At 39.9% G+C, this 25,320-nt stretch overlaps 1 protein-coding gene across 9 annotated transcripts in view; it reads right to left on the minus strand.

The window, feature by feature from the left end:
• Positions 1 to 25,320, minus strand: part of CELF2 (CUGBP Elav-like family member 2) — a 392,630-nt gene that overhangs the window by 133,230 nt on the left and 234,080 nt on the right. For all 9 annotated transcript variants that reach the window (XM_036759896.1, XM_036759905.1, XM_036759906.1 and 6 more), the window contains one exon: positions 9,828 to 9,910. In XM_036759896.1, the coding sequence (XP_036615791.1) occupies positions 9,828 to 9,910 (83 nt within the window). The remainder of the gene's footprint in view (positions 1 to 9,827; positions 9,911 to 25,320) is intronic.

Below are 25,320 nucleotides of genomic sequence, written 5' to 3' on the forward strand. Positions count from 1 at the left end.
CTGGGGGAAAGATACTGGAGTGGTTTGCCTGTTCCTTTTCCAGTGGATTAAGGCAAACAGAAGCTAAGTGACTTGCCCAGGGTCACACAGCTAGTAAGCGTCTGAAGTCAAATTTGAACTCGGGTCTTCCTGATTCTAGGCCCAGAGCGCTATTCTCTGTACCACCTAGCTGCCCCTGGGTAAAAGACAGCCAAGCATTTTAACTCCTGAGAGCAAGTTCAATGTCATGGCTCAAGCCTAGACAGATTTTATATGCAAATGAGCTATTCAAACCCTCAGATACCTCCCTTGGTGTGGACAGATTCAATCCAGCCCGAAAGTGCCTCATTCTTGTATCTCATTGTCTCTGTCCTTGGTCCTTATGACCTTCAAATTTTCTGAAATCTAAAATCGGCACACCCTTACAATTATAAAATACCTTTCTGTACACCACTGCTAAAATAAGACATTCTAAACAAATGTTCGCTTCAGGGCAATGACTTTTCAATATAAACTGCATTTAATAAAACCGGTAGTGACTCTAAAAAGAAGGATAAGAACGGCTCAGAGAAAATGTCTGGAAGAAATTTGCAATTAATATTTTACAAGACATGCAAATTCCACAGACTCCTCCTTGCTGTTAAAATTTTAAGAGCTTTCTCAAAACTGTATTTCTCTCTGTTATTACATCTTTAATTAAATTAATTTATACAGTGAATGCTCTAATGATACTGCTGTAGATTTTCAATCAAAAGACCTTATTGCTGGAGACAATATGTGTTAAGACCTTGGATAAAGAGAGACAAGGCCTAATTTTGTCATCTGCACAAGGACATTTAGCCCTGAACATTTGATTATTGAAAAGATATTGGGAGTTTCTCTGTGGCTCAATTAAGGTCTTTTCAATTTTATTTTTTAATTAAGGTAAATTAACTCAGCCAAAACAAGATGAATCTTGCAAGTTGTGTTTTGTTTTTTTAACACAATCTTCTCCCTGGGCAAAAATAATGGCACGTGACAGCATTTCTATTAAATGACATTACCTTGGGCGGTACCTACATGAAGCCCCAAACAACAGAGCCATTCCAAAGCTTGTGTAATGTGTTATACTATCAATGAATGCTAGGGACAGGCAGATTTTGTGCCAGTCTCTGATGGGCCAAGAAATGTAGGGAAAAAAATTCAATCCAATTCAGCAACCATTTATTAAATTCCTACTAAGTGCTAGGCATTTTTACTAAGTACTAGAAAGACAAATTAAACAGTGCTAGTCAATTTGTACAGCATACCTTCCTGTAGCCACTGCCCCATTTTTCGTGAAGCTGTTAAGGGTGATGTTTGTCAGAGAATGTGTTAGACTGAATTTACTGGTTGTCCAGTCGTCCTGGGTAGACACCATCATGATGTGTCATGAATACTCAGATTAAGAAAGCATGATCCCCCAGGGATCATCAGGCAAATATAAGTACTCTTTTAGAAGAGGCAAAACACCAAAGCACATAAATTTGGTATTAATATTTAATGAATAATAGTGATTAAGTATCACACTTAGTATTTTTAACTGGGCACTACACCTAACATTTATTCAGTTGCTTTAGCTGGTACTTTGTTTTCCTTCATTCTGGGTCCTTTCTTTGAGGCCTCATTGTCAAACAAATCCTTCCCAGTTCTCCTGATCTCATCTCCAGCACCCAAGCTTGGCCAGTGTTTTTTCTCTGAGAGAAATGGCATTCCTAACGACCCTCCCTATTTCTCCACCTTCACTTGGGCTCTACCCTCCGTGTCTTCCCAGACACCAGCCTCTTTTAATCCAGGCCAAGAGATGACACTAGTTTTCTTGATCCTCGGGACCTAAAGGATTCGGAATATCTGAAAATGAGGACAGGAATGTTGGAGGGCAGCACAATACGGGGGATGTGAAAGTAGAAGTGGGCTTGAGTTTCAGCTTGGCTATATAGTGCCTGTATGACCTTGGGTAAGTCATCTCCAGTTTACATGTATACTTATCAGTATACACATAGTAGGAAGAGTGCTGGGCTTGCAATTAGGAAGGGCTGGGCTTAAGGAATATCTCTGATATTGTTGTGCGACCAGGGGTAAACCATTGCTTTTCCAGCTTCAATTTCCTCATTATAAGGTGAGGAGAATGATACCTATAGTATTTACACAACAAAAAGGTTGTTATAAGGGTCAAATGAGATTACATAAGGAGCTTAGAAAACTTTAAAACACTGTAAATGCCAGCTACTTTAATAATATTTGTAAAAAAAAAATCAAAGGGCTTGAAAAGAGGTTCTTAACATGGGATCCATGAACTTGTTTTAAAATTTTTTAATAACTATTCCAATAAATTAGATACATTATATTCAATATTCAGGGTCAGGTATATGATACAGTGGATAGAGAAGTGGATAGGGCCTGGAGTTTAGAAGTTCTGAGTTCAAATCTAGCCCTGTGCCCATGGGCAAGTCAATTAACATTTGTTTGCTTTTGTTTTCTCATCGGTAAAATGGAGAAAATCATAGCACTTGCCTCACAAGGTTGAGGAGATAATATTTGCAAACTGTTTATCAAAGTGCCTGGCACATAGTAGGTGCTATATAAATGTTACATGTCATTATTTAATGGTTTCCTTTGTACATCCATGTAGTTTGTTTTATGCATTAATAATTTTCCAAGAAAAAGTTGGTCCATAGGTTTCACCAGACTGCCAGAAGGGGCCATGACGTAGAACAGGTCAAGAACCACTAGGGCAGATAATTTCTAAGGACCCTTCTGCTATCACTAACATTTTGTGTTCCCATAACCTTTTTCCTTTTCTAGGTGAAACCAAGAATAAGGCTCTTATGCTCAGTTTCCTCTACTAAGCATTGCATTTATTCCCCTTCTCTCTTCTTAATTACGGCTTGAGCTGAGAATTTCTGCGGGATAACCAATTCCTTGTCTTTCTCAGGAAGCTAGGTGAAGAAAGATTTGAGGAAAGTACCCGTAATTGCTTTGTCCTGCCTCTTAACGTTTGATCAATAAAGCCCTGACCCTTTCCAAGTTACACCCAAAGGTAAAGATGTCAAAAAGTCAGAAACAGAGTGTGGACACCCTAAATAAAAAATCTAATAGCTGATGCATTCATCTACTCAGCAGACAGTCCCATAGGCTTTGGTTTATTTCCAGTGACCCAGTCCTTTGTTCTCTTCATGAAAAGATAATATATTAAGAGAAAATAAATACCTACATCAAGTTTGGTAACATAATGAAAGTTGCTTATGAATAAAGGACCTGCTACAAAAAAGAAATATGATTTACAAAGACATCTATTTATATTTTAAATGAGGAGTTTTAGCCATTTAAAAAAAGAAGCAGGGTTTTCCTTTCTTTTTAATAAAATGGATTTTATCCACAGGGACATGATTATATCCAGAAAAGCATAAACGTGTCAGCCGCTGATGCACATTTCTTATCATCTTTTTTCAAAGAAAAAGTCAGAAAGTGAACGATATAGCAAAATACAGCCTTAATTTCTTATTAATTTCATAATATGGGAGGCCACAGTTAAAATAGTGGTGCTACAACTTTAAATTACCGAGCAGGCTTGGTATTTAATGAGAGATTTAGCCCAGCAGGGTTTCTGTTAAATTAAGTTGTGCCTTCACATCACAGTGGGAAAACAGGTGTATATTGGTTTAGAATTATGGAAATGTTGACTAATTCCAAGGCTTGTAATCAAACAGCAAGGCACCCTGCAATATTTTCTTCCAAGAATATGCATTAATCATTTATGTCTGGTCCTATTTCTTCATGTCCACCAAAAGGATACAGCTGAAAGACACCACTTTCATGGGTTTTTCATGTAGCTGTTAAGGGTGGTGTTTATCAGATAAAGCTATACATAAAAGCAGGATGTATAACACTCTCTACTTTGGAACCGCAAATGTAGCACATACTGAGTGGGCTGAAGAAGCTCAAAGCTTACAAATCCAACATGGCTTTTCAGATTTCTCATTTAACCTGCCTCAAGTAATTGGGCAGATGAAACTGAAATGTAAAAAATAATAACCCAGCTCTCTTTCTCTCTCAAAACAAGGATATGCAGATTCTTGTAGTTACAAAGGGATTTCTTAATAATCAGTCACCACTCTGTAACTCAGCCGTGCATAGGGATTTAAAGGCAGAATGAAGGGCAGACATCCAGCTAGGTTTTAGAAAAAAGATATAATTTGTTTGATGTAGGTCTGCACCATAGTAAGGCTTTTAAAAATGCTCATGGGTCACCTTACTATTTTTCATTGTATACAATGGGTCTACTGTTAGATGTCATATGCTGTCCTTCACCTGCAAAGATCTATTTGTCATTCTCAACCTGTTAGATGATAGTAGAGGCTACATTTCATCAACCACTATGTCTTCCTCCCTAGGGCTTCCCACAATGCTCAGTACATATTAGGGGTTTAAAAAAAGTTGTTGAAGCTTGGTGGTGAAAAAAGAGAAGAGAAAATTATTCTTCTCATATCAGTAGAGCTGTGGGGTCTATGGGTGAACAACATTGAATACACTGTGCAGATTCCTGTTGATTTGTTGGTTAGTTTTGGTAAAATGCTTTCCTTTTCTTCCTTCGTTTCACGGGGTGGCTCTTTGGGAAGAGGAGGGAGGAGGGATATTTTGGGAAATGAAGGTGACATAAAGGCTAGCAATAAAAATAAAATGTGCAGAATTGAAATTGACACAATGAAAAGATAGGAATTTTCATTCTTTCTTTAGCAGAGGTGATGAATTTAAATTTACCAGCTTTTAATAAAGGTAAAATATGGTCTAGATTTGCATTGATCCATCTACTAAATGCTAATAGAACAGTCTCAAATACATATGAAGACACACAGACCCTAAAACCCTAAAAATGCTAAGACTACTTTAAGAATTTTCCTTTCAGAAACAGGAGCAAGAAATGATCTTTAAGTCTGACTGGGGGCCTGAGAAAGACAAACTATTGAATTTTTTATCACTGGCTAAGTCATTTAACGTTTTGCATTAGGTACTCCATCCACTAATTGTGACTAACACTGATTCCTCTTTAAGCTGGTTGTAAAAATTCACATAGGAAACATCTGTTTTTATGTCAAGTAAAACTACGGATGGATAGAATAGAGGACAAAGCTAAAATAATACTGCATATTTTAATGTAGAGCACAGTCCTTGATTACCAAATATGCTTAGTTTAATAGCTGTCCCCTTTACCAAAGCAATCACACACGCAAAAAATTTAAAGTATTTTTCAAATATTATTATTTACTTATTTTTAACATTTTTTCTTTTTAAATTTTGAGTTTCAAATTTTCTCCCTCCCTTCCACTCCTTCCCACCTAAGAAGCCAAGCAATATGATGTCAACTATACATGTGAGAGCATGCACAAACATGTTTCCGAATAGGCCATATTGCAAAAAAGCTAGAAAATAAAGAGAGTGAGCAAATTATACTTGAGTTTTTAGTCAGATTCATTAGTTCTCTCACTGTAGGTAGATAGCATTTTTTTTTTCATTTAAATTCCTTTGGAATTGTCTTGGGTCACTATATTACTCAGAGTAGCCAAGTCTTTCACAGTGGATCATTATAACACTGCTGTTACTGTGCACAATGATCTCCTGATTCTTCTTGCTTTACTTTGCATCAGTTCACATAGGTCTTGCCATGTTTTTCTGAAACTACTCCCCCCCTCACCATTTCCCATAGTGCAACTACTAGTACTCCATCATAATTATGTGCCACAGCTTATTCAGCCATTCCCCAATTGATGACCATCCCCTCAATTTAATTCCTTGCCATCGCAAGAAGACTTGCTATAAATATTTTGGTACATATAGGTCCTCTTCCTTTTTCTTTGATCTTTTTGGAATACAGACCTAGTAGTGGTATTACTGGGTCAAAGGGTATGCATAGTTTTCTAGTCCTTTGGGTCTAGTTCCAAATCGTTCTTCAGAATGGTTGGGCCAGTTTACAACTCTACCAACAGTTCATTAGTGTGCCTATTTTTCCTCATCCCCTCCAGTATTTGTCGTTTCTGATAGGTATAAGGCGGTATCTCAGAGTTATTTTAATTTGCCTTTCTCTAACCAATAGTGATTTAGGGCATTTTTTCATGACTATAAACAGCTTTGATTTTTCTTTTGAAAACTTCTTGTTTATATTCTTTGACTATAAGTTGAGGAATGAATAGCTCTTATTTTTTATAAATCTAACATAGTTCTACACTCAGTATATATTTGAGCATTGAGACTGTCATCAGAGAAACTTGCTGTAAAATTTTTTGGTATTACTTTGTCTAAGGTACCTTTAGCAAAATGTTGTTCCCCTGATTATCCCTTTTAATTAGGTCTGTTTTTGCTTTTGCTTTATCTGAGATTATGACTGCTACTCTTGCCTTTTGTTTAGTTTAGCTGAAACATTTTAAGACTATGCTACAGTCCTTTATTTTAACTGTGTGTGTCTTTCTGTTTCAAGTGTGTCTCTTGTAAACAATATATTGTTGGATTCTGGTTCCTAATCCATTCTGCTAGCTGCCTTCATTTTGTGGTTATCCCATTCCCATTCACAGTTATGACTGCTAACCCTGCATTTCCCTCTATCCCATTTTCTTCAGTTTCTTTCCTTTTCCTTCCTTTCTTTCCTTCCTTCCTTCCTTCCTTTCTTTCTTTTTCTCTTTCTTTTGTTTCTTTGTCTGTCTTTCTTCCTTTTTCTTGTTCTTGTTCTTCTCCTCTCTCTTTTTCTCCTGTCTATTCTAAAATGTCTATTTTGCTTCTAATCACTGCCTCCTTTAAAATCTGCTCTCCTCTTTAATCACTCCCCTCCCCCTTTCTTTTATTCTATTCCCCTTCCATTTCCCTATTGTGTAAGTTACATTTCTATACACAAAAGAGTTTGTACATATATTCTTCCCTATTTGAATCAGTTCCAATGAGAGTGAGGTTCAAGAGTTGCCTGCTCCCCCTTTTTCCTCTCTTTTAAAAGTTCTTCCTTGTATGCCTCTTTTATGTGAGAAAAATTTCCCCATTCTACCTCTACCTTCCCCCTTCTCCCAATGCATCCTTCTTTCTCAACCCTTCATTGTTTTTTGGAGATCATCCCAACATAATAGACTCATACTTGTGCCCTCTGTCTATCTAAAGTCTTTTTAACTGCCCTAATAATGATAAAGTTCTTAGGAATTATATGTATCATCTTTCACAGTTTAACTGCATTGAGTCCCTTATGATTACTTTTTCATGCTTTTCTTGAGTTCTGTGTTTAAAAGTCAAATTTTCTGTTCACCTCTAGTCTTTTCATCAGGAATGCTTGAAAGTTCTCTATTTCATTAAATATCTGCTTTCCCCTGAAGAATTATACTCAGTTTTTCTGAGTAGATTACTCTTGGTTGTAATCCTAGCTCTTTTGCCTTCTGGAATATTGCTTGGGTCCAATTAGCAATTTTCTTTGAGGCTTTGCTTATAACTATTTTCACATTGTTGTCTTCTGAGTTTGTATCTTGGTCTTCCCTGACATCATGGTAGCTTTTATGGTCAAATTCTTTTATTGTTGTTGTTTGCTCACTTCCTCACCTATTTCTTAACTTTTACCTTTATGTTAAAGTTGGGCTTTGTTCACCTGGGGCTAGGGAGGCACTCTTTTATTGTTGTTGTTTGCTCACTTCCTCACCTATTTCTTAACTTTTACCTTTATGTTAAAGTTGGGCTTTGTTCACCTTGGGCTACGGAGGCACTGTCCCAAACTTTAGGCTTTTTTATATTGCTGTTGTTAGAGATAGTACGGAGGGTCTGCAAGTTTTCAGTGCTTCCAAGACGTTTTAATCCTGGGAGAGGTATGGTCCCTTCTCTCTTGGTATGCACTCTGGTCTTTACCCAGGAAGGGCCTTTGGTACCCTGCAGCTACAAGCACCATCACTCTCTTTGCCTTGGAACTATGAATAGGGCCCCTGATTCCTTGTGACCCACCGCCATCATTCCTCTTACCATGGATATATGACCCAGATCTGCATATGGGCAATAGAGTTGCCAAGCAGTGCCTACAAAGGGTTCCCTGTAGCCTCTTCAGTTGTCTGACCCCCTTACTGTCTCTGGGCTGAGGGCTCCTGAAGCTGCTGCTGTTGCTGCCACTGTCACTGCTTGTGTGAGACCTGGACAGGTTTCCAGCCCAGTATTACAAACTTCTCCTGCCAAACTCCTAAGTTTCCTTATGCCAGAAAAATATCTCACTTTTGTTGGCTCTGCTGCTCCAAAATTTGACCTGAGACATTATTTTAAAGTTGTATGGAGGGGAATGTTGAAAGGGTTCAGCTGGGTTGCCTTTAATCTGCCATATTCAGTACTTAAACTTAATAAAAATTGTCCCATTGGAATTGAAACTGTAGGATGGAGCTAAATTGAACGGAAGCCACAATTTCTAAACAAAGTTATAGAATGGCCATATCATGAATGCTCTCTAATTTTTTTCCCCTACTTTTTCCATCTTATTGAAGAGACAATAAAATGTCATAGTTCAGGAGAAGGATCACAATTCATTGACTTTAGACTCTAAAGTAACAGGTTCTTAATCTGAGGTTCATGAACTTGGTTTTTTTAATATTCTGACAACCACATTTCAATATAACTAGTTTCCTTTGTGTTCCTATGTATTTTATGCATTTAAAAACATTATTCTCTGAAAGGAACCATAGATTTCATCAGACTGCCAAAAAAAGGTTAGGGGGATTTGGGACTGAGTGCTTAAATCTCTTTGGAAAGATGTATACTGCATTATAATTTCCTCCTGAGGAAATCTCACTACATTCCCAAATGAGATAGGACACAAGTTGACTTATGCAGGTTCAAGACTTTTCTAGCCCTCAGGGGACTGATTGAGGTGTAAGGTATGTGTGTTATATATGGCACAAACATAGAAATCTATAACTTGAACTGTAAGCATATTTTATTACTGTTGATTTCTCATTCATTTATTTTTATTATACTAGGTTCCAATAAAATCATCATCTTTTCTCTGCTTACCACAGTTACTTCTTTATCACCAACAGATAACCATTTAGGATATTAAGTTAACTCATTGCCGATTTCCAAGTAATAGTGAAGATATTCAAATAGAACAATGCAATCTAACATCATTACATAATTTATAAAAATTGCCACAAAATTCCTTTTAGAAATAATGTATTCTCAAGAAGTAGCTAAGTATATGTCATCAGGGCATTTCTAGTGAATTGTACTAATAGTCAAATATTGCTGGGAAGAAAATGGAAAAACAGTGTAGGCTTTGTACTTTTTTTTTTCCTACATCAATATGAAGTCACAAAATGGGTATTAAAACATTGACTTTGTTAACCACCGGTGACTGTTTAGAAACCATTAGGAGGCTTAATATTATGGCTACGCAGGGTACATTTTGTCCTTTCAAAAGAAAGAATCTAGAAAGTAAATTTGAAAAAGGGCTCCTGGTGAGTAAAACCCTTTTCCCTTTTCCATTTGCTTCTCCTTGTGTGTATGTGTTGGTTTTTTTTTCCCCTTTTAAAATCTCAGCCCACCCAATGCTCTCTGGCAGCTTGCTGCTGCCCAGTGGGATCACTCCGATTTTCGAGCCAGGAGATAGGTCATTTGAGAAGCTCTTTCCTTCAAAGTTAATGTCCATCCTACTTTATGGACTACCCAGATGCCATGGCTGCTGCCCATGAACTGAGGGGGTCAGTCAGCACCCACTCCTCCAAAGACCAAAGCTATTTTTTTTTTGGCACTAAGAGACCATAACTAGAACCTTTAGCTGAAAGGGACCATTTTCAAGCAATAAAGTGATTTGGTACAAAAGTAAACGGACTCACCCCAGGTAAGGTTTTAATATTGTGCAGTGCATTCTGAGCCTCAAGTGCAGCTTTTCTTGTATAAAATGTTACGAAACAACAACCTACAGAGAGAAATGAAAAGGTTTTTAGAAATGTCTGTGAACAGGTTTGCTTGACAGCGATGAACAAATCATATACTTTAAAAGAATGTACAATTTAGAAATAATAAAGAGCATGAGAACAGTAATAACCTCTCAATCATTGACACTTTGCCTTTCATTCTAAATCACATTTATTCTCTTTATCCAAGTTGAAGAAAAAAGGCGTTAAGTTCGTCTACTACTGGCAGCAATGCTGGTATTTCAGGGAGTTTGAAGGTGGCAACTAAAGGAAAGGATAGTTAATCAAAATGACAAAATGACACAATCACTTGTAATAAATTCTTTTTATAGTACTTTTGGAGTTCCCACCCTTAAGACTTAGATGATTATATTGTCACTGTATTTTAAATTAAGTTGGAAATGATTTGGAAAACACCCACTCAGGAGTTGGTAACAACTCATGAAGCTTGAGATGCCCAGGATACATAGCCTGGCTACTATTAACATGACCCCTTCCAGACACCACAGGTCAGTGCCTGCTCATGTGACCTGGGAGCTATTCTGTCATCACCTCTCTTCCAACCCCAGTCTCATCTTCTAGAAGAAAATATAAAAAATGCTGTCGACGTTAAGTAAGGTGCATATTTTTGCTAGGTTTCAGCTTTAAAAAGACACAAAAGTAAATGTCAATGAAAAATCGATGCTTTATCTGACCTGTATTTTTCTTGGCAAACTTGGCAAATTGAGGGGGGAATAAGTGGCATTATACACACTTTCTGATAATATATATTTTACTACCAAGGCACAAAGGCATCCTAATGTACAGTTGTTATGTAGTAAGGGATCAGAAGAGATTTAAGAGGCTCTCAAAGAGAAGCCAAAACACAGCAAGTAATATGGGGAAAGACAGAACACTTAGGCATCATTCTTGGGTGAGGATGTAAACTGGACAAAGAGCAGGAGAGAAGATAACTGTCATATATAAGGGTGCAAAGGACATCACAGACGAGGTTTTTGGTGACAGCAAAGTGGACTCCATAAGCTATCAAAGGCTTATAAATTGGCATTCCAGTTTTTAAAGAAAAATTTACTCAGAAGGATTATAGGAAAAGGAGCAGTGGTACCTTTTGTAAGGAAACAAATCATAGACACATTTAAGACACTTCTTTACTCTACCCAGAAGTGAACCATGTAAATTGTTTATGTAGTTTCACAGGGCTGGACCAAAAAATTATGTAATTTTTTAATGTAGCCTCACACTTGACTTAGCTACATATAAAAAGACACAATCCTTACAATTATAGCAGAGTACAACAGCAGTTTCTTGGCGTGTGCAAAATATTTTTCATCAAAAGATCAAGAAACACTTTAAATGTATCCTTCCAATAAAAGACTCAACAGATTCTGCAGACCTTCACTGATGGAAGGATTGTCTTTCTTTGGGGTCCCCCAGTTTCATCAATTGGACTAACATGACTAGAGTCAATTTATTGAGATTTATCCTCAAATCGCTAAGGAGTCACAGGAGGGTCTAAAATTGGAGAGTGACATAATTGTATTGTCAAAGCAACAAGGATGAAAGATGATTTATAAATGAAGGGAATCTTGTAATGTCAGTTCATAATCATCTCTTCTTATGTGCAAAGCCAGCATTCAGATCCCTCTAACTCTAACCATATGCTGAACTTTGAGGGATGTCACCCCACAAAATAAAACCCAACCATACCTCCTGCTAAATTATATTCCCCACTTGCCTCAGTGCCTAAAATTCTACCCTTAGATATTAATTTTTCTGGGCTTAAAAGGAAAGAGTTTAGTGAGCCACCCTCTTTTAAATGGATAAAAAGGATAAAATATTAAGCGATTAGCCTGCTATTAGCAACTTCATGTGCATTATTACTCTGTCAGATTCTTGCCCTTATGAAAAGGAATCAAGGGAATACAGGAGCTTGGTTTTTTTTTTAAGGAGAAGGGTTTATTTCAGAGCCTGAGACAAGTAGGCCTTAATGGAGGAACCCCAATGAATCACATATGGGCATTCAGAATCTGGTAGGGAGAGAAGGGAAGAATGGTACACAGCATACAGAAAAAGGTCAGAGAGCAACCCAAAGACAAACTTCTACTTTATCATTGTGTCTAAAGGCAAACCCTGCTAGTCTAGCCCTGCTGCACCTGTGAAGGGTGTTTTTTTTCCAATTTAAAACTTGGGTCCTCTTCAATAAATGCACTATACCCAGATCTTTCCCATTCCCCCCATTTCAAAGAAATTAGATTTAAACAAGAAGATACTAAACCTGAGATCCTATAAAATTCTTCCTGATATAAGTTTTGATTAAAATTCATGGGAAAGCTCATTTGATCATACAAGTGGTAAAATTTTATTTCCCTATCACCTCTACAACTTAATACCTCTGAATATCCTCTGATATCCCTCTACCATTATTAGACTTTCTCCTGCTTCAAAACCAGAGTTCAAGTGTTCTCAGCTTTTACAAGGCATTATGTTCTTCGAAGCTGTATTGTTAGTGGTGGTGGTGGTGGCGGTGGTGTTCAGTCGTGTCCAACTCTTCATGACCCCATTTTGGCATTTGCCATTTCCTTGTCCAGCTCACTTTTTTACAGATGAGGAACTGAGGCAAACAGGGCTAAATGACTTGCCCAGGGTCACACGTGCAAGCCCCATATTCTCTATGGTGTACACCACTGGCTTTTAATACTTTGTCAGAGGTAAGGCAGTTAATATGCAGAGGAATTAAGGGGTATTGTTTCACAGACAGATAATGATTGTGAATGGGAGCTGTGGGTTCTTTTGGCTCCTGGTCAACTTAGGGAAAAATCACTTACCTCCTCCATAGCTGCCTTAGCTCTGACAGAGTACTGAAAGCCAGTGGTACACATCATTTCACCAAAAATTGCATGGAGGAATACACATTCCTTGACTCAACACAGAAATTGTTTTTGAAAATTGGGTTTGTTCTTTATCTCTGCCTGGTAGGAAAGCTCTCTGCTTCATTTTGTGTACATATTCAAACATTCCACTCAAAGGAGTATTTGATCAAGCTGTCTAAATTTTGCAGAATAAATATGTGGAAGTACAAATTGAAACTGCCATCTTTAGGCACAGCCATTTTGATTTTGGTTACTAGTGGATTTAATTTCCCATTTCCAGAATGAATGGCTCTAAAGTGGGGAAAAGTGTTTTAAAGATCAATGTTCCTGTCCAATGTCCAAGTCAACAACCACAGTCCTTCTGCTCACCACTTGGTGGGTTCACTTAAAATTTCCAATTCATTTATATGAAGAGATTATTCAACTGCAGTAAGAGAAGAAATATGATTTTCCAAGATAGAGTAATTACCATGACAATGTGTCAAGGTGCTACTATAAATTCTAGAAAAAAAACCCATCAAGTCTCGATGGAGATGAAATTTTCTTTCCTGCTTTTCCTAACTGAATATACAGCTATTAAGGGAATCACCTGTCTCATAGGTTGCCCTGAACCAGCTGTAACTCTGGTTTGAAATTCCCTGGATTCATTTCCAAGGTGGCTAGAATACCAGATGGTTCAGAAATCTGATTTTGAGAACAGGTCTTTCTCCCTTCCCAAGTCTCAAAACCACTGTGGTAACCTAAGTGGTTAAACAAATCCACTGATGTGCTTCCAAGGTCAGTCCCTCAGGTTTGCATAGATGTCAACCTTCTGTCCGGGGGAAAGGATGGATGGGAAATCAGAAGAGATGGAAAGGTCTTGCTCCATGCTAAAGAGTACCTTCAAGGCCTCTGGAGTGCCACCAGGGCTAATGGGTTCAACAATCCAGATGGTCTGCAGGCCATAACCATCCTACTTCATCCTCAGATGGGCAACCCTCACTATTCTCTGCTTGGCATTTTATTACTACCTCATTTCATTTAATACTGTCTACTAAATACCTATAATTCATTTTTCACAACCTCAACCTGCTCATCTGATGCCTTTGAAACTATTCAAACAAAGGCAACAACACAATTGATACTTTATTGCTATACACATTTGATAGGTGATGTAGTGGATAGAGCACTGGCTTAGAATCAGGAAGACTCATCATCATGAGTTCAAATCTAGCCTCAAACACTTATTAGCTGTGTGACCCTGGGCAAGTCACTTAGCCCTGTTTGCCTCAGTTCCCCATCTGTAAAGAAGTGAGATGGAGAAGGAAATGGCAGATGCCAAAATGAGGTCATTAAGAGTTGGACATGACTGAACATTACTACCAACACACTAACAATACAGTTTTGAAGAACATAATGCCTCGTTAAAGCTGGGGATACTTGCACTCTGGTTTTGAAGCAGGAGAAAGTCTAATAACGGTAGAGGGATATCAAAACTAACTTCTTTTCATTCTGCATGCAAGCCCCATATTCTCTAAGGTGTGCACCACTGGCTTTTTAATACTTTGTCAGAGGCAAGGCAGTTAATGTTCAAAGGAATTAAGTGATTTTTCCTAGGTTTACCAGGAGCCCAAAGAACCCAGAGCTCGCATTTACAATAGGTAGGAACACTCATGCTGTGGACTTGAGGCGTGCTAAAAGACTCCCAATTCCAAATACCTCCTTCAAAGTCCTCAGCAAGACCTAAGTTTAGACCACACGCACTCTTTTGATAACTACTGTTAAAATAAAAAATGTGTTAAATGGGAGAGATAACCCATGATCTTTGCCTCCAAACCCAGCTCTTTTTCGAACTTTCCAATTTCTGTTGAGGGTGCCACAATCCTTTTCAAGCTACTTCAAGCATCAAGAGTCCAAGGGGATGGAATCAGAGCTGGCAGTGAGGCTTAGAAGGGTGTCCTGGATGAGCTCAGAGATCAGAATCCACTCTCCTGGACAACGGTCATCCAGCTCCTGCCTGGAGCCCCCCAGTGAGAGGAGGCCCATTCCTCTTGGCAGTAGCTCTGATGGCTTAGGAAGCTCTTGTGACGTCAATCCCAAATCTGCTTTTCTGGGGCAGCTAGGTGGCACAGTGAGTAGAGCACCCGCCCTGGAGTCAGGAGGACCCGAGTTCAAATCCAGCCTCAGACACCTGACACACTTACTAGCTGTGTAACCTTGGGCAAGTCTCTTAACAATTGCCCTGCCTTCCCCCCCTCCCAAAAAAACCCAACAAATCTGCTTTTCTGCATTTCCTCCCTCAAACCCCACCACTCCCACACCCATTTCACACTGGGGAAAACTGAGGCCCAAAGAAGATCAAGGCCTTGCTTGGGGTAAAATTGGCAGACTTGCTCTTAGAAAGGGAAGGAGGAAAAGAAGGTGGACCGTTGACAACAGGGACTTGTGTGTCTCCCCTTCACCCCCCCCCCACATATTACAGACATCAGAGCTAGATACAGAACAGATGGGCTACACCTGAAGGGACCATGAGGCAAAAGGGGTGGGAGACAGCCAGGATAGACAAAAAAGTCACCCCTGAACTTGCCCCTAGTGGTGAGGAAGTAGCCCTTTACCCATGGATCCTTGTAGACTCAGTACTGCATGTAGCTCATGGGCTGGGTTCCTTGCATAGGGCCAATCTGGGGGTGGATGGTGCCAGTCCAGGCGCCTGGCCCAGGCTGGTCTGGGGCAGGCTGTGGGTAGCTGGACTAACCTTCAAGTTCCCAACCTGAGAGTTAGTCTTGAATCTCCCTTATTCTAAACATCTAACAGTTGCCAAATCTTGCCAATTCTACCACCCTGCCACTTGTCACGTTCATCCCCTTATTTATGCTAACTCAGTTACTACCTGCATATGTGTATATACAGAAGAAATATCAAGAGAATATAAGTATATGCAAAATATTGAAATATAAGGCAGTTTAGGTGGGAGGACAAACAATTGAGGTAGGACAGATCAGGAAAGGGTTCAAGTAGAAGGTGTTGTTTGAACTGCATCTTGAAGAGAGTGATACACTGAGGTGGAGGTGAGAAGGGAGTGCCTTCTAGCTACATGGGGATGAGAGATGGGAGTATTGTGTGAGGGACAGCTAATTAACTTCAGTCATACAAGGGTTCTGAGGGGACTGTGCTGAACAGTTGAGTTCTAAAGAGAGGGAGACGAGAGGAAGTGTTTTGATAGCACAGGGCACTACCAAGAAGGTGAGAGATGGCACTAGGAGTCCCTGGGCAGTCAGGAGGTAGCCAGAGGGTCTGGAGCAAAGAGGGGCACTCACAGCAAAAGTTCCCCATTCCTAATTTTCCATGGCCTTCCCTCCTACTGTTCAGCTCCTCTTTTTCTCAGTCTTCAGAGGGTGGCTTAGAATCGTTTACTTCCCAGATTCCCAGGAGGTAGTAATTCTAGCAGTAATACCTGCATATGTTCAGCTCATAAAACAATCTGTAATCAGTAATATAATTGTGAGATATGATTACACCATCATATGTCAGAAGTTGAGAGTGGCAATTCCCAGAGAGACTGAGTGCTACATGCTCCAAATGGGGTACTTGGTGTCTGACTATATCTCTTCACCAATAGTTTCTGCTGTCATAAAGAGTTCCCTTAGGTATACTGCTAGCTTAATTGCTGAATAATTTGAGACATTGTTATAGGTTTCCCCCCTCTCATTTCCAAAAGAGAAACCTCAAACAGAAGCCAGGTCAATGTTGGCATCTTTACACATGAGTGCACACACCCCCCTCCGCCCCCCAAAAAACCTCAACCACATGTGCAGGAGCAAAATATATATTTTATATAAAATCACAATGAAGGCATGCAACTTTACTGAAAGACTTTAATTTTAAATGAACAAGTGGATTTACCAGCAAATAAACCATCTGGATTATCATAAATCTTTTCAAACCACAGCTGTTTCTCTTGAAAATCTTTACTGTGAAACTCTTGGGAATATTGCATACTGAATAAAATTTATTGTGTGTGCAGAGCTAACCAGTTTATGCCATAGTCTGCCTAGAAACAGATACCAATTTACTTAGATTTTTCAAGTGTGGGAGAGGAAGGTTTATCCCTATAAAATAACACCTAAGTTCAGATTTATAAAGCTTTAAAAGTTCTGTTGACTCTTAGGTTCTCATGAAAATGGTTACCAATTTCATTTAGAAACCTTCTCTGAGCCAGACTTAGAACTGGCAAGAGAAAAATGAGTGATATGGTCTAAGACCTTCTGAAGAGACACTAACTTTATTTGTTTTAAGCCCACAGGGGAGTCAAACATTTTATTTAAAATTTTTTTCAGAGATGCCCAATAAATCAACAAACATATATTCAGCGCCTGCTATGTACCAGATGCTAGGGATGTAAGTACAAAGAATGGCATAATCCCTGTCCTCAAAGAGCTTATATTCTAATGGGTGAGGTACCAAGTACATATAGATATAAGAGAGGAGTAAAGGAGACCCAGTAGGAAGCTATTGTAATAATCTAGGCAAAAGGTGATAAGGGCCTGTGGAAAGGGCGTGAAGGGGTTAAATGTGGTCCATGTTGTGGATGAAGAAAAAGCAAGATTGAACCTGTGAGGTGAGGGAGACTAAGGGGTCAAGGAAAATCTTACGAACATTGAACTAGAAGGATACTGGTACTTTCGACTGAAATAGGAAAATTCAGAAAAAGGGAGGATTTGTGTAGAGAAATAAAGAGTACAAATTTGGTTGTACTGAGATTGAGGTGTTTCTGGGACATCCAGTCCGAAACGTCCAACAGGTGATTGTTGATGCTGGACTGAAGCTCAGGGAAGAGACAGGCTGGATAGATAAATCTGGAGTTATTTGCATAGGGATGACAATGAAATTCATGAAAGCTGATGAGGTTAATGGAGAGAGAGTAGAGGGAGAAGGGGGCCTGGTACAGAACTTTGAGTAACAGCCACAATTAGGGAGTATGAGATGAGTGATGAAAGACAACCAAAGAAAGTGAGAAGGAATAGTCAGAGGTGGTTGGAGAACCAAAAGGGGGTAGTGTCAAGAAAAGCCAGGAATAAGAGAGGCATCGTGAACATGAGGATGGTCAGTGGTGTCAGATGGAGCAGACAGGTTGGTGAGGCTAAGGAGTGAGGAAAGGCTATCGCACAGAGCAACGAAGAGGTCCCTGGAAACTTTGGAGAGAACAGGATGAGCTGTGTCAGGAGATTGGAAGCCAACCTGCAAAGGGTGGAGGAATAAGGAGAGCAGGGTCGATGGCCAAAATAGTTATCCTCTAACTATTCACATGCAGCAGCGCATATTTTTCCAACCATGTTACAATATTTTATATCCTAGATGGAGGAGAATCAACTGTGTTTCCACACTTCTTTTGGGAAAGGCCTCTCCCAGTTTTGTCCTAGTCTGGACATAAGTTAAATTACCTTTCAGGAGGGATTTTCTCAAGGGAGAAGGTATTCTTTCATATTATCTAATTCTAATTACAAATTCTCCCTCTAATTTTATCATCCAGGGACTGGGGAACAGAAGGCAGCTAAGTGGTACAGTGGCTCAAACACTGGACCTCAAGCCAGGAAGACCTGAGTTCAAATCTAGTCTCAGACACTTACTAGCTGTATGACCCTGGGCAAGTCACTTCATCTCTGCCTCAGTTTTCTCATTGTAAAATGGAAATAATAAGACATTTCTCTCTGTCTCTGTCTCTGAGGGTTGTTGTTAGGATAAGATAATATTTGTTAAGTGCTTTGCAAACCTCAAAGAGCTATATAAATGCTAACCATTTTTATTCTTATTGAGGGCAGCTAGGTGGATCAATGGATAGAGCGTTGAGTCTGGAGCCAGGAAGACCTGAATTCAAATCTGGCCTCGGACACTTACTAGCTGTGTGATCCTGGGCAAGTCACATAAACTCTGTTTGCCTTAATCCACCAGGGAAGAAAATGGCAAACCACTCCAGTATCCTTGACAAGAAAACCTTATGTAGAGCATTGGCATGCTATGGTGAAGAAGTTATGAAAAAATGATGATAGGTAAGGGAACCACAGGTTTCTAGGGGTGCTCGAGACCCCAAAATACCAACACGCCAGGTCCTGCCATTCTCAAGCCTTCTCAGCCAAGGGAAAAGACCAAGTTTATTAGGAATTCGCCATAATGGGCTGTCTTAAGAAATCCCACCCTTTGTGACGCCTGTTTCCACAAGTGGGCCAGATTCAACCTACCGAATTAGATTGAATCTGAGCACCTTCATGGAGGCAAGATGGAGATTATATACACAAAGATTGTAGGAGGGGTTGAGGGGTGGTCTGGGGTGACTAGAGGAGGGGTTTAGGGAGGGTCTTGAGGGGAAGTCTAAGGAGGATAAAGTGGGGTCAGAGTCCAGGAACCAAGAGAATGGGACTAAGGGCAGGAAATTCCTGAAGGAATATCAAGGTTGGGAAGTAACTGAAGGCATGAATATCTAAAGTAACAAGAGAGGGCAAGGTTTAGGTAGAGATTTGGGCCTAATGATAATGTGAGGCTTATGGCCTTAGGGAAAGGCCAGATCTAGTTGGAAGATTCAAGGACAGTTCAAGGGGGCTCCCAGAGACTGTATTCCAGATTCAAGGGGGTTCCCAGAGACTGTGCCCTCATCATTGGTTGAAAGGGGTACGAAGACAGGACACAATTGAATGACATTATTATTATCAACCCCAGGAATCATTTAGGCAGCTTTTCTGGTCACCAAGAACAATCCTGGGGACACAGGAGTTGAAGATGAGGAGAAAGTTCTGTGAGAAGAGGAAAACAGAAATTGGTTTTCCTATAATTCCCTTTTTCACTGACAAAAACGTATCAAACAAAGAGCTTTCCTATTCTGGGCACATTATCACCTGCTGCCAGCAACTGAACTCTGACCACGGGGTGTATGGACACATATTTTCTGTCTTCAAAGCCCACCAACAACTTAGAAGTATGAAATCTGCTTTACTTTCTGGACTAAAAAAATAAACACTTCAAAATAGCTAAATAATGATTGTCTAATGATTGCATCCTGTATTCTTTTAGCAAAATGATGGAACCCTAGTAGAAAAATTCAATTCAGGATCCATTCGAATTCAGGACATCAGCAAAGTCATCATGTTGTGAATTGAAAATTCCTTTAAAGACTGCCTTTGAATTCTAAGGGGCTGCCAGATCAAGGGAGTGTAGCCCAGCAAGGCTAAATGAGTAAAGTCCTGCTTTGGGTTCCCCCCCTTTCTGTGAATGAACTTCTCTTTTGTATGCAACATTTGTAAGCAAAACAGGTGCCCAGCTGTATACAAGCTTGGAATTTCAATTGGGTTGCTGGCTCCTTGTCAAAGTAGTACAGCTCATGCTAGTTTAAGCCAGGGGAGGGCTTATTTCTCATACATGCTTCCCTTATTTTCTCCACTCAATTTTGAATATTACACTATTACAGCCTATTATGGAAACTGTGGAATAATGGATAGAGAGACCAGCCTTGGAGTCAGGAAGAGCTGGGTTTAAGTCTTGCCTCTGACATATACTGGTTGTGTGAACAAGGACAGATAAGTCAATGAATCTTTTGATGGCCCAGGTACATCTGCAAAACTGTAAATTACAGATATACTGTAGATCTGCCTAGGTGGAAGGTGTTTATACACTAGGCTATCTCTACCCCAATGAAATCCCATAGGTAGAATCTGTATGGGACAGAATTTTTAAATAATAGGAGAGACATCTTTAAGAGAAACAAAGTAAATTTATTCTACAAACCTTGAAAGATTTGGGCACACCTCCATAATGGAGGAGGCGAGGCAAAAGGGAACCTGCCTTAATTTATAGTCTTAATGACAAAGATTCCCACCCACCTCTATCCCTTCTCACCATTGGCTGGGGGGGTGGGGTGGGCTTACAGTCTAGGCTCGAAAACTACATACACAGAGGACCAAGATTGATCCGGTTCGTTCAGGTTTTTCCCTATCAGAACTCAACTGCCAAGGTGGCGTCTGAAAGTCTAGGAGGAGAAATGGGATGGGGGAAGGAGAGACCCTTCCTGGAGCAGAGAACAAATAGCTCACAGGAAGTTCATTATCTTCTAATATCTGAGAGAGAGAGGGGGGGAAGGGCATGCCTTCCCAAAATTACAAGGCCAAATCCCAGAACCTCTCCATTAGACATACCCTGTGAAGTCTTCACAATTATCTACCCCATACAACCCAAACCTAGCCCCCTCATTCTCACACCTTCTTACAATACACAGCAGTTGTCAAGCTGAGTTATGCTTTTTGTGTCTCGATGACTTTTTTGCATTATATGTTTTTGTCTCAGAGTTATTCCTTCACCCAAGCCAAAACAAGTAATTACAATTTCTACAAAGCAGTCGAAGTTTCAAAAATTTAAAAAATCCTACCACAACCCCATTTCATTAAAACAAGAGAAAATTCCATACTAATTTTTTTTTTAAAGAAAGAGGAATATTTTCCCTCTGTTTGTGCTTGGAGATGGCCACCTGCATCAGGAGGGTGACCAGACCTAACTCGAGACTAGGCTGGGTTATTACTGACAAGCATTGATAATACATCTTCTGCTGGGCACTTTGCTAAGTGTTAATGCAAAGATAAAAATGAAACAATCCCTTCCCTTAAACAGTTTACCTTCTCTTGGGGGAGACAGAAATAGGGGAATGAGCCTGTAATTCATTACCATGGGAAGCTCTCAGTAAGGAACTCCTGTCAATGTCAAGTCTTTACCTTCTCTATGACTTCTTGCCTAGGGCACCAAGAGATCCAGCGACCTGCCTAGGGTGGTACAACCAGAATGGGTCAGAGGTGGAGCTTGAACCCAGGTCTTCCAGGTTTTGAGGCCAGCTCTCTCTCATAATACCCTACTGCCTCTTACTAGGAGCAATAACATTTAGGGAAACCAATAAATACCAAATATATAGATAATAAAATACAAGGTGACTTGGGGTGCTGGAAGATGGCATAGTAAGGCAGTAGCAGTTAAGAGCATCAGGAAAGGCAACATGGAGGAAGCTTTGAAGGAGACTGTGTATTCTTGAAGGGGTAAAGGGTAACGATGATCTCCAAGGCTCCTTCTAGATCCAAAAGCCCATACTCTGGGATTATCGTCAAAGTTGGAACTTTTCAGAATATCATCATAGACCTCTAGAGCAATCTTCTAGCCTAACTCTCTTATCCCGTGAGAGATGAGAAAATTATAACAAGGGCTAGACATGATGTAGGGAGGTTTGGAATATTCTTACTCAATCAGGGCAACAGATAAACAGCTATATAACCTTACTCTGGGAAAATTGTATACATTCCACTGGGTGTGATCAAATATGCCACATAAACTAGATCTTTCTTGCTTTAATTTTATTTCTTCCTCAGTCTCTTACATAAACATATCTATCTACCTTGCACATCTAAAAATGGGACTTCTACTTTTAATCAGCTATCTAATACAAATGCCAGGTCCTATAGAAATCAACTTTTAATGACACTACATCCAATTAGCTTAGTTTTATAGAGTTTGATATAATTGGCACCCTGATGTAAAAAGTATTACCATCTGGCCACCAACTAGGAAGCAAAGAAACAATCCGTTGCCATTCTAATCACAGTATATTACAAGTACTCTATGGTTTGTAATACAAGGTATAATTGGAAAGGAATCCCAGTGGAACTGATACAGGCAAACAACAGATCTGATCTTCAAGACATTATGGCTGATTTCCTTTTTGTTTGGGGCATGTACTGGCAATCAGATCTGTCTGGCATACCCAGGTTACCCATGCTCATTCTCTGGCCCTTAGGAGAGTAGGTAGGTTCAATCCCTGATAGACGCTTTGTCCCAGCAGGTGAAAAATCGTCACAAAGGGCCCAACAGCTTCATCATTTCCTTCTCCACCCCCAACTCTCTGTACCTCACGTGCTATGACCGCCTTTCTGTTAATTGGCCACAAGTCCTGGGTTACTGTCAACCTTCAGATGCACTAGGGAGTTATCATGGATGAGCCATACTTTGTCACTCCTGTCCCCTTGTGAATAAAAATGCTCACTCTAAATGTCCTCTGCCTGGAAAATTGAGGTCTTTTTTTTGACCTAGATTAAATCTACTGCATTTTCAAACCTTTTGGGAAAGCGACTGAGGACTAATGTGCACAGCTACATGTACGGCAACACTTCCTCACCCATTATTATGTAAATTCCAACTAAAGCAGAGACACAGATAGAAAAGATAGCAAGGGCAAAATTGCTGGAATTTGCTTTTTTCCCCTTGCCTGGTTCTCTGAAATAAGCCACTTATGTTAAGCCATTTTAAATGTCTAATAGCTATAAAAGTATCTGAAGAATTTTAATGTCAGGTTCCCCTCCCTTTGTTCCCTCCCTCCCACCCACCCCCACCCCCCCTTAGGACAATCATAGCTTTTAGCCGCTTCTTGAACTCTTGTACTCCATGCTTCATAAATGCCAAGTTCATGGCTAATGTGACTGTCTGTCAAGGCACTGTGGGAAATGGCACGAAGAAAGAGGCAGTTTCCCTTTGTTAGAAATACAGCATTTGACTCTTGGAGCAGGAAACAATAAGGAAACAATTGATTCGATGCACTTTGAAAATTTATTTTTTAAACCTGATTCTAGAGCAGTTAAGGAGGGAAAGTCAGCAGGTATTTAATAAATGCTTAAATGAGTTGAAAGTGCCAATCATTTAGCAAAATGCCTGGCACACAGTAGACACTGAATAAATGCTTATTGATAGACTGAACTCTAAAGAGTACTAAGTCTGAGATAAGTATAATAAGCCAATTGGAAGGCTGCCATGATACTGCATTGTACATATCTCAGAAACTCAGTAGGATTGGGCCTAGTGACTCACTATATGCTAAACCTCCACAGGAATCTCCCCAGTGCGGTAGGGTACAGACTAATGATGTCAACAGCAAATGCTATTTCTTCTAGAATGATAAAGATTTCTGCCAGGCCTTCCTTTCTATGTAGTAATTCTGCTATAAATGCTACTTGCTATAGGCTGAAATGGGGTATAAGGTCAGCCTGTTTTGATTTCAGTACAAGGGGATACAATTTTTGAAGTACCTCATTATGAAACTTGTCTTCCCCTACTTCTTAACCCATTCTTTCCCCAACTCCTTATAATCAAGTTACAAGTGACTTACTATCACCAAACACAGCCCTCGTCCTCACTGATTTCTCTCGACACATTGGTTATTCCTTCCTTTTAGACACTTTCCCCTTGCGTGGTTGCAGAGACCCAATATTTTCCTGGATTTCTTTCTACTTCTCTAACCATTTCCAGCCGGAGCTATTACATGCCCCTTCTTAGTCTTAATGTCAGTTTGGCCTCTGCAAAGTCTGTTTATATTTATAAATAGAGAATGAGACCACCAATTATTGTTGGAAGACATCTGTAAATTTGATAATCAGATGTAAATGAAGCAACTAAATGCTTGGCTGTTTTAGCAGTATAGGACACTTTTCTTTTTTTTTTTGTTGTTGTTGCTGTTCCTTTGTTTATAGTCATGCCCAACTCTTCATGAAGAGTCAGGAAAATGAATCTTCCTGACCCCAGGGCCAACCACTGTACCACTTATATGGCAGCTAGGTGGTGCAGCAGATGGGGTGCTGGGCCAGGAGTCAGGAAGATCTGAATTCAAATGTGACCTCAGACAGTTACTAGCTGTGTCACCCTGGGCGAGTTACTTACTCCTGTTAGCCTCAGTTTCCTCATCTAAAAAATGAACTAGAGAAGGAAATGGCAAACTACTCTGGTCTCTTTGCCCAGGAAACCCCAAACAGGGTCACAAAAAGTAGGGACAGGATTGGAACGACTGAACAACATCGTGTTGTATCCTCCTATGTAGGCCTGACCACATCACTCTCCAGGCCTAAGAAGTTTCAGTACCTCCCTTTGCCTCTACAATGAAAGACAAATTTCGATTTAGCATTTAAAGACTTTCATTCCAACCCGAGTGTCATCCTCAACTCTGCACTCTCTCACCTCCCCCATCTCCAATCGGCAGTCAAGTCCTATTTTTTCTACCTTGGTAACCTCTCTTGCATAAGCTCCCTTGTTTCTTCTGACACAGCAACAACCCTTGTGCAGGCCCTCATTACTTATTGCAATAGATGCCTGGTTGGTTTCTCTGCCTCAAGTCTTTCCCTATTTTAATCAGGGGCCAATCTCCAGTCATCCTGATCTGTATCTCGCCACTGGACTCAGGTGGCTCTGGAGGAGAAAGTGAGACTGGCGACTTTGCACAGCCCTCCCTCACTCAAATCCAATTCACTCGCAAGTCATGGCATCATCTTCCTGATGTTGTGGTCCTCTTTGAGAATGAAGGACAAACAACAACCATTCTAATCTATCCTCTACTCAGCTGCCAAGCTGGTCTTCCTAAAAGACAAATCTGACCATCTTGCCCCTCTCCCCCACTCTTCTTTCAATAAACTCTGGTGGCTCCTTAATATCCTTAGGATCAAATATAAAATCTTCTATTTGGCTTTCAAAGCCCTTCAAAAGCTATCAAGCCCTTTCCTACT

This window comes from Trichosurus vulpecula, chromosome 5, assembly GCF_011100635.1.
Source record: "Trichosurus vulpecula isolate mTriVul1 chromosome 5, mTriVul1.pri, whole genome shotgun sequence".
NCBI lineage: Eukaryota > Metazoa > Chordata > Mammalia > Diprotodontia > Phalangeridae > Trichosurus > Trichosurus vulpecula.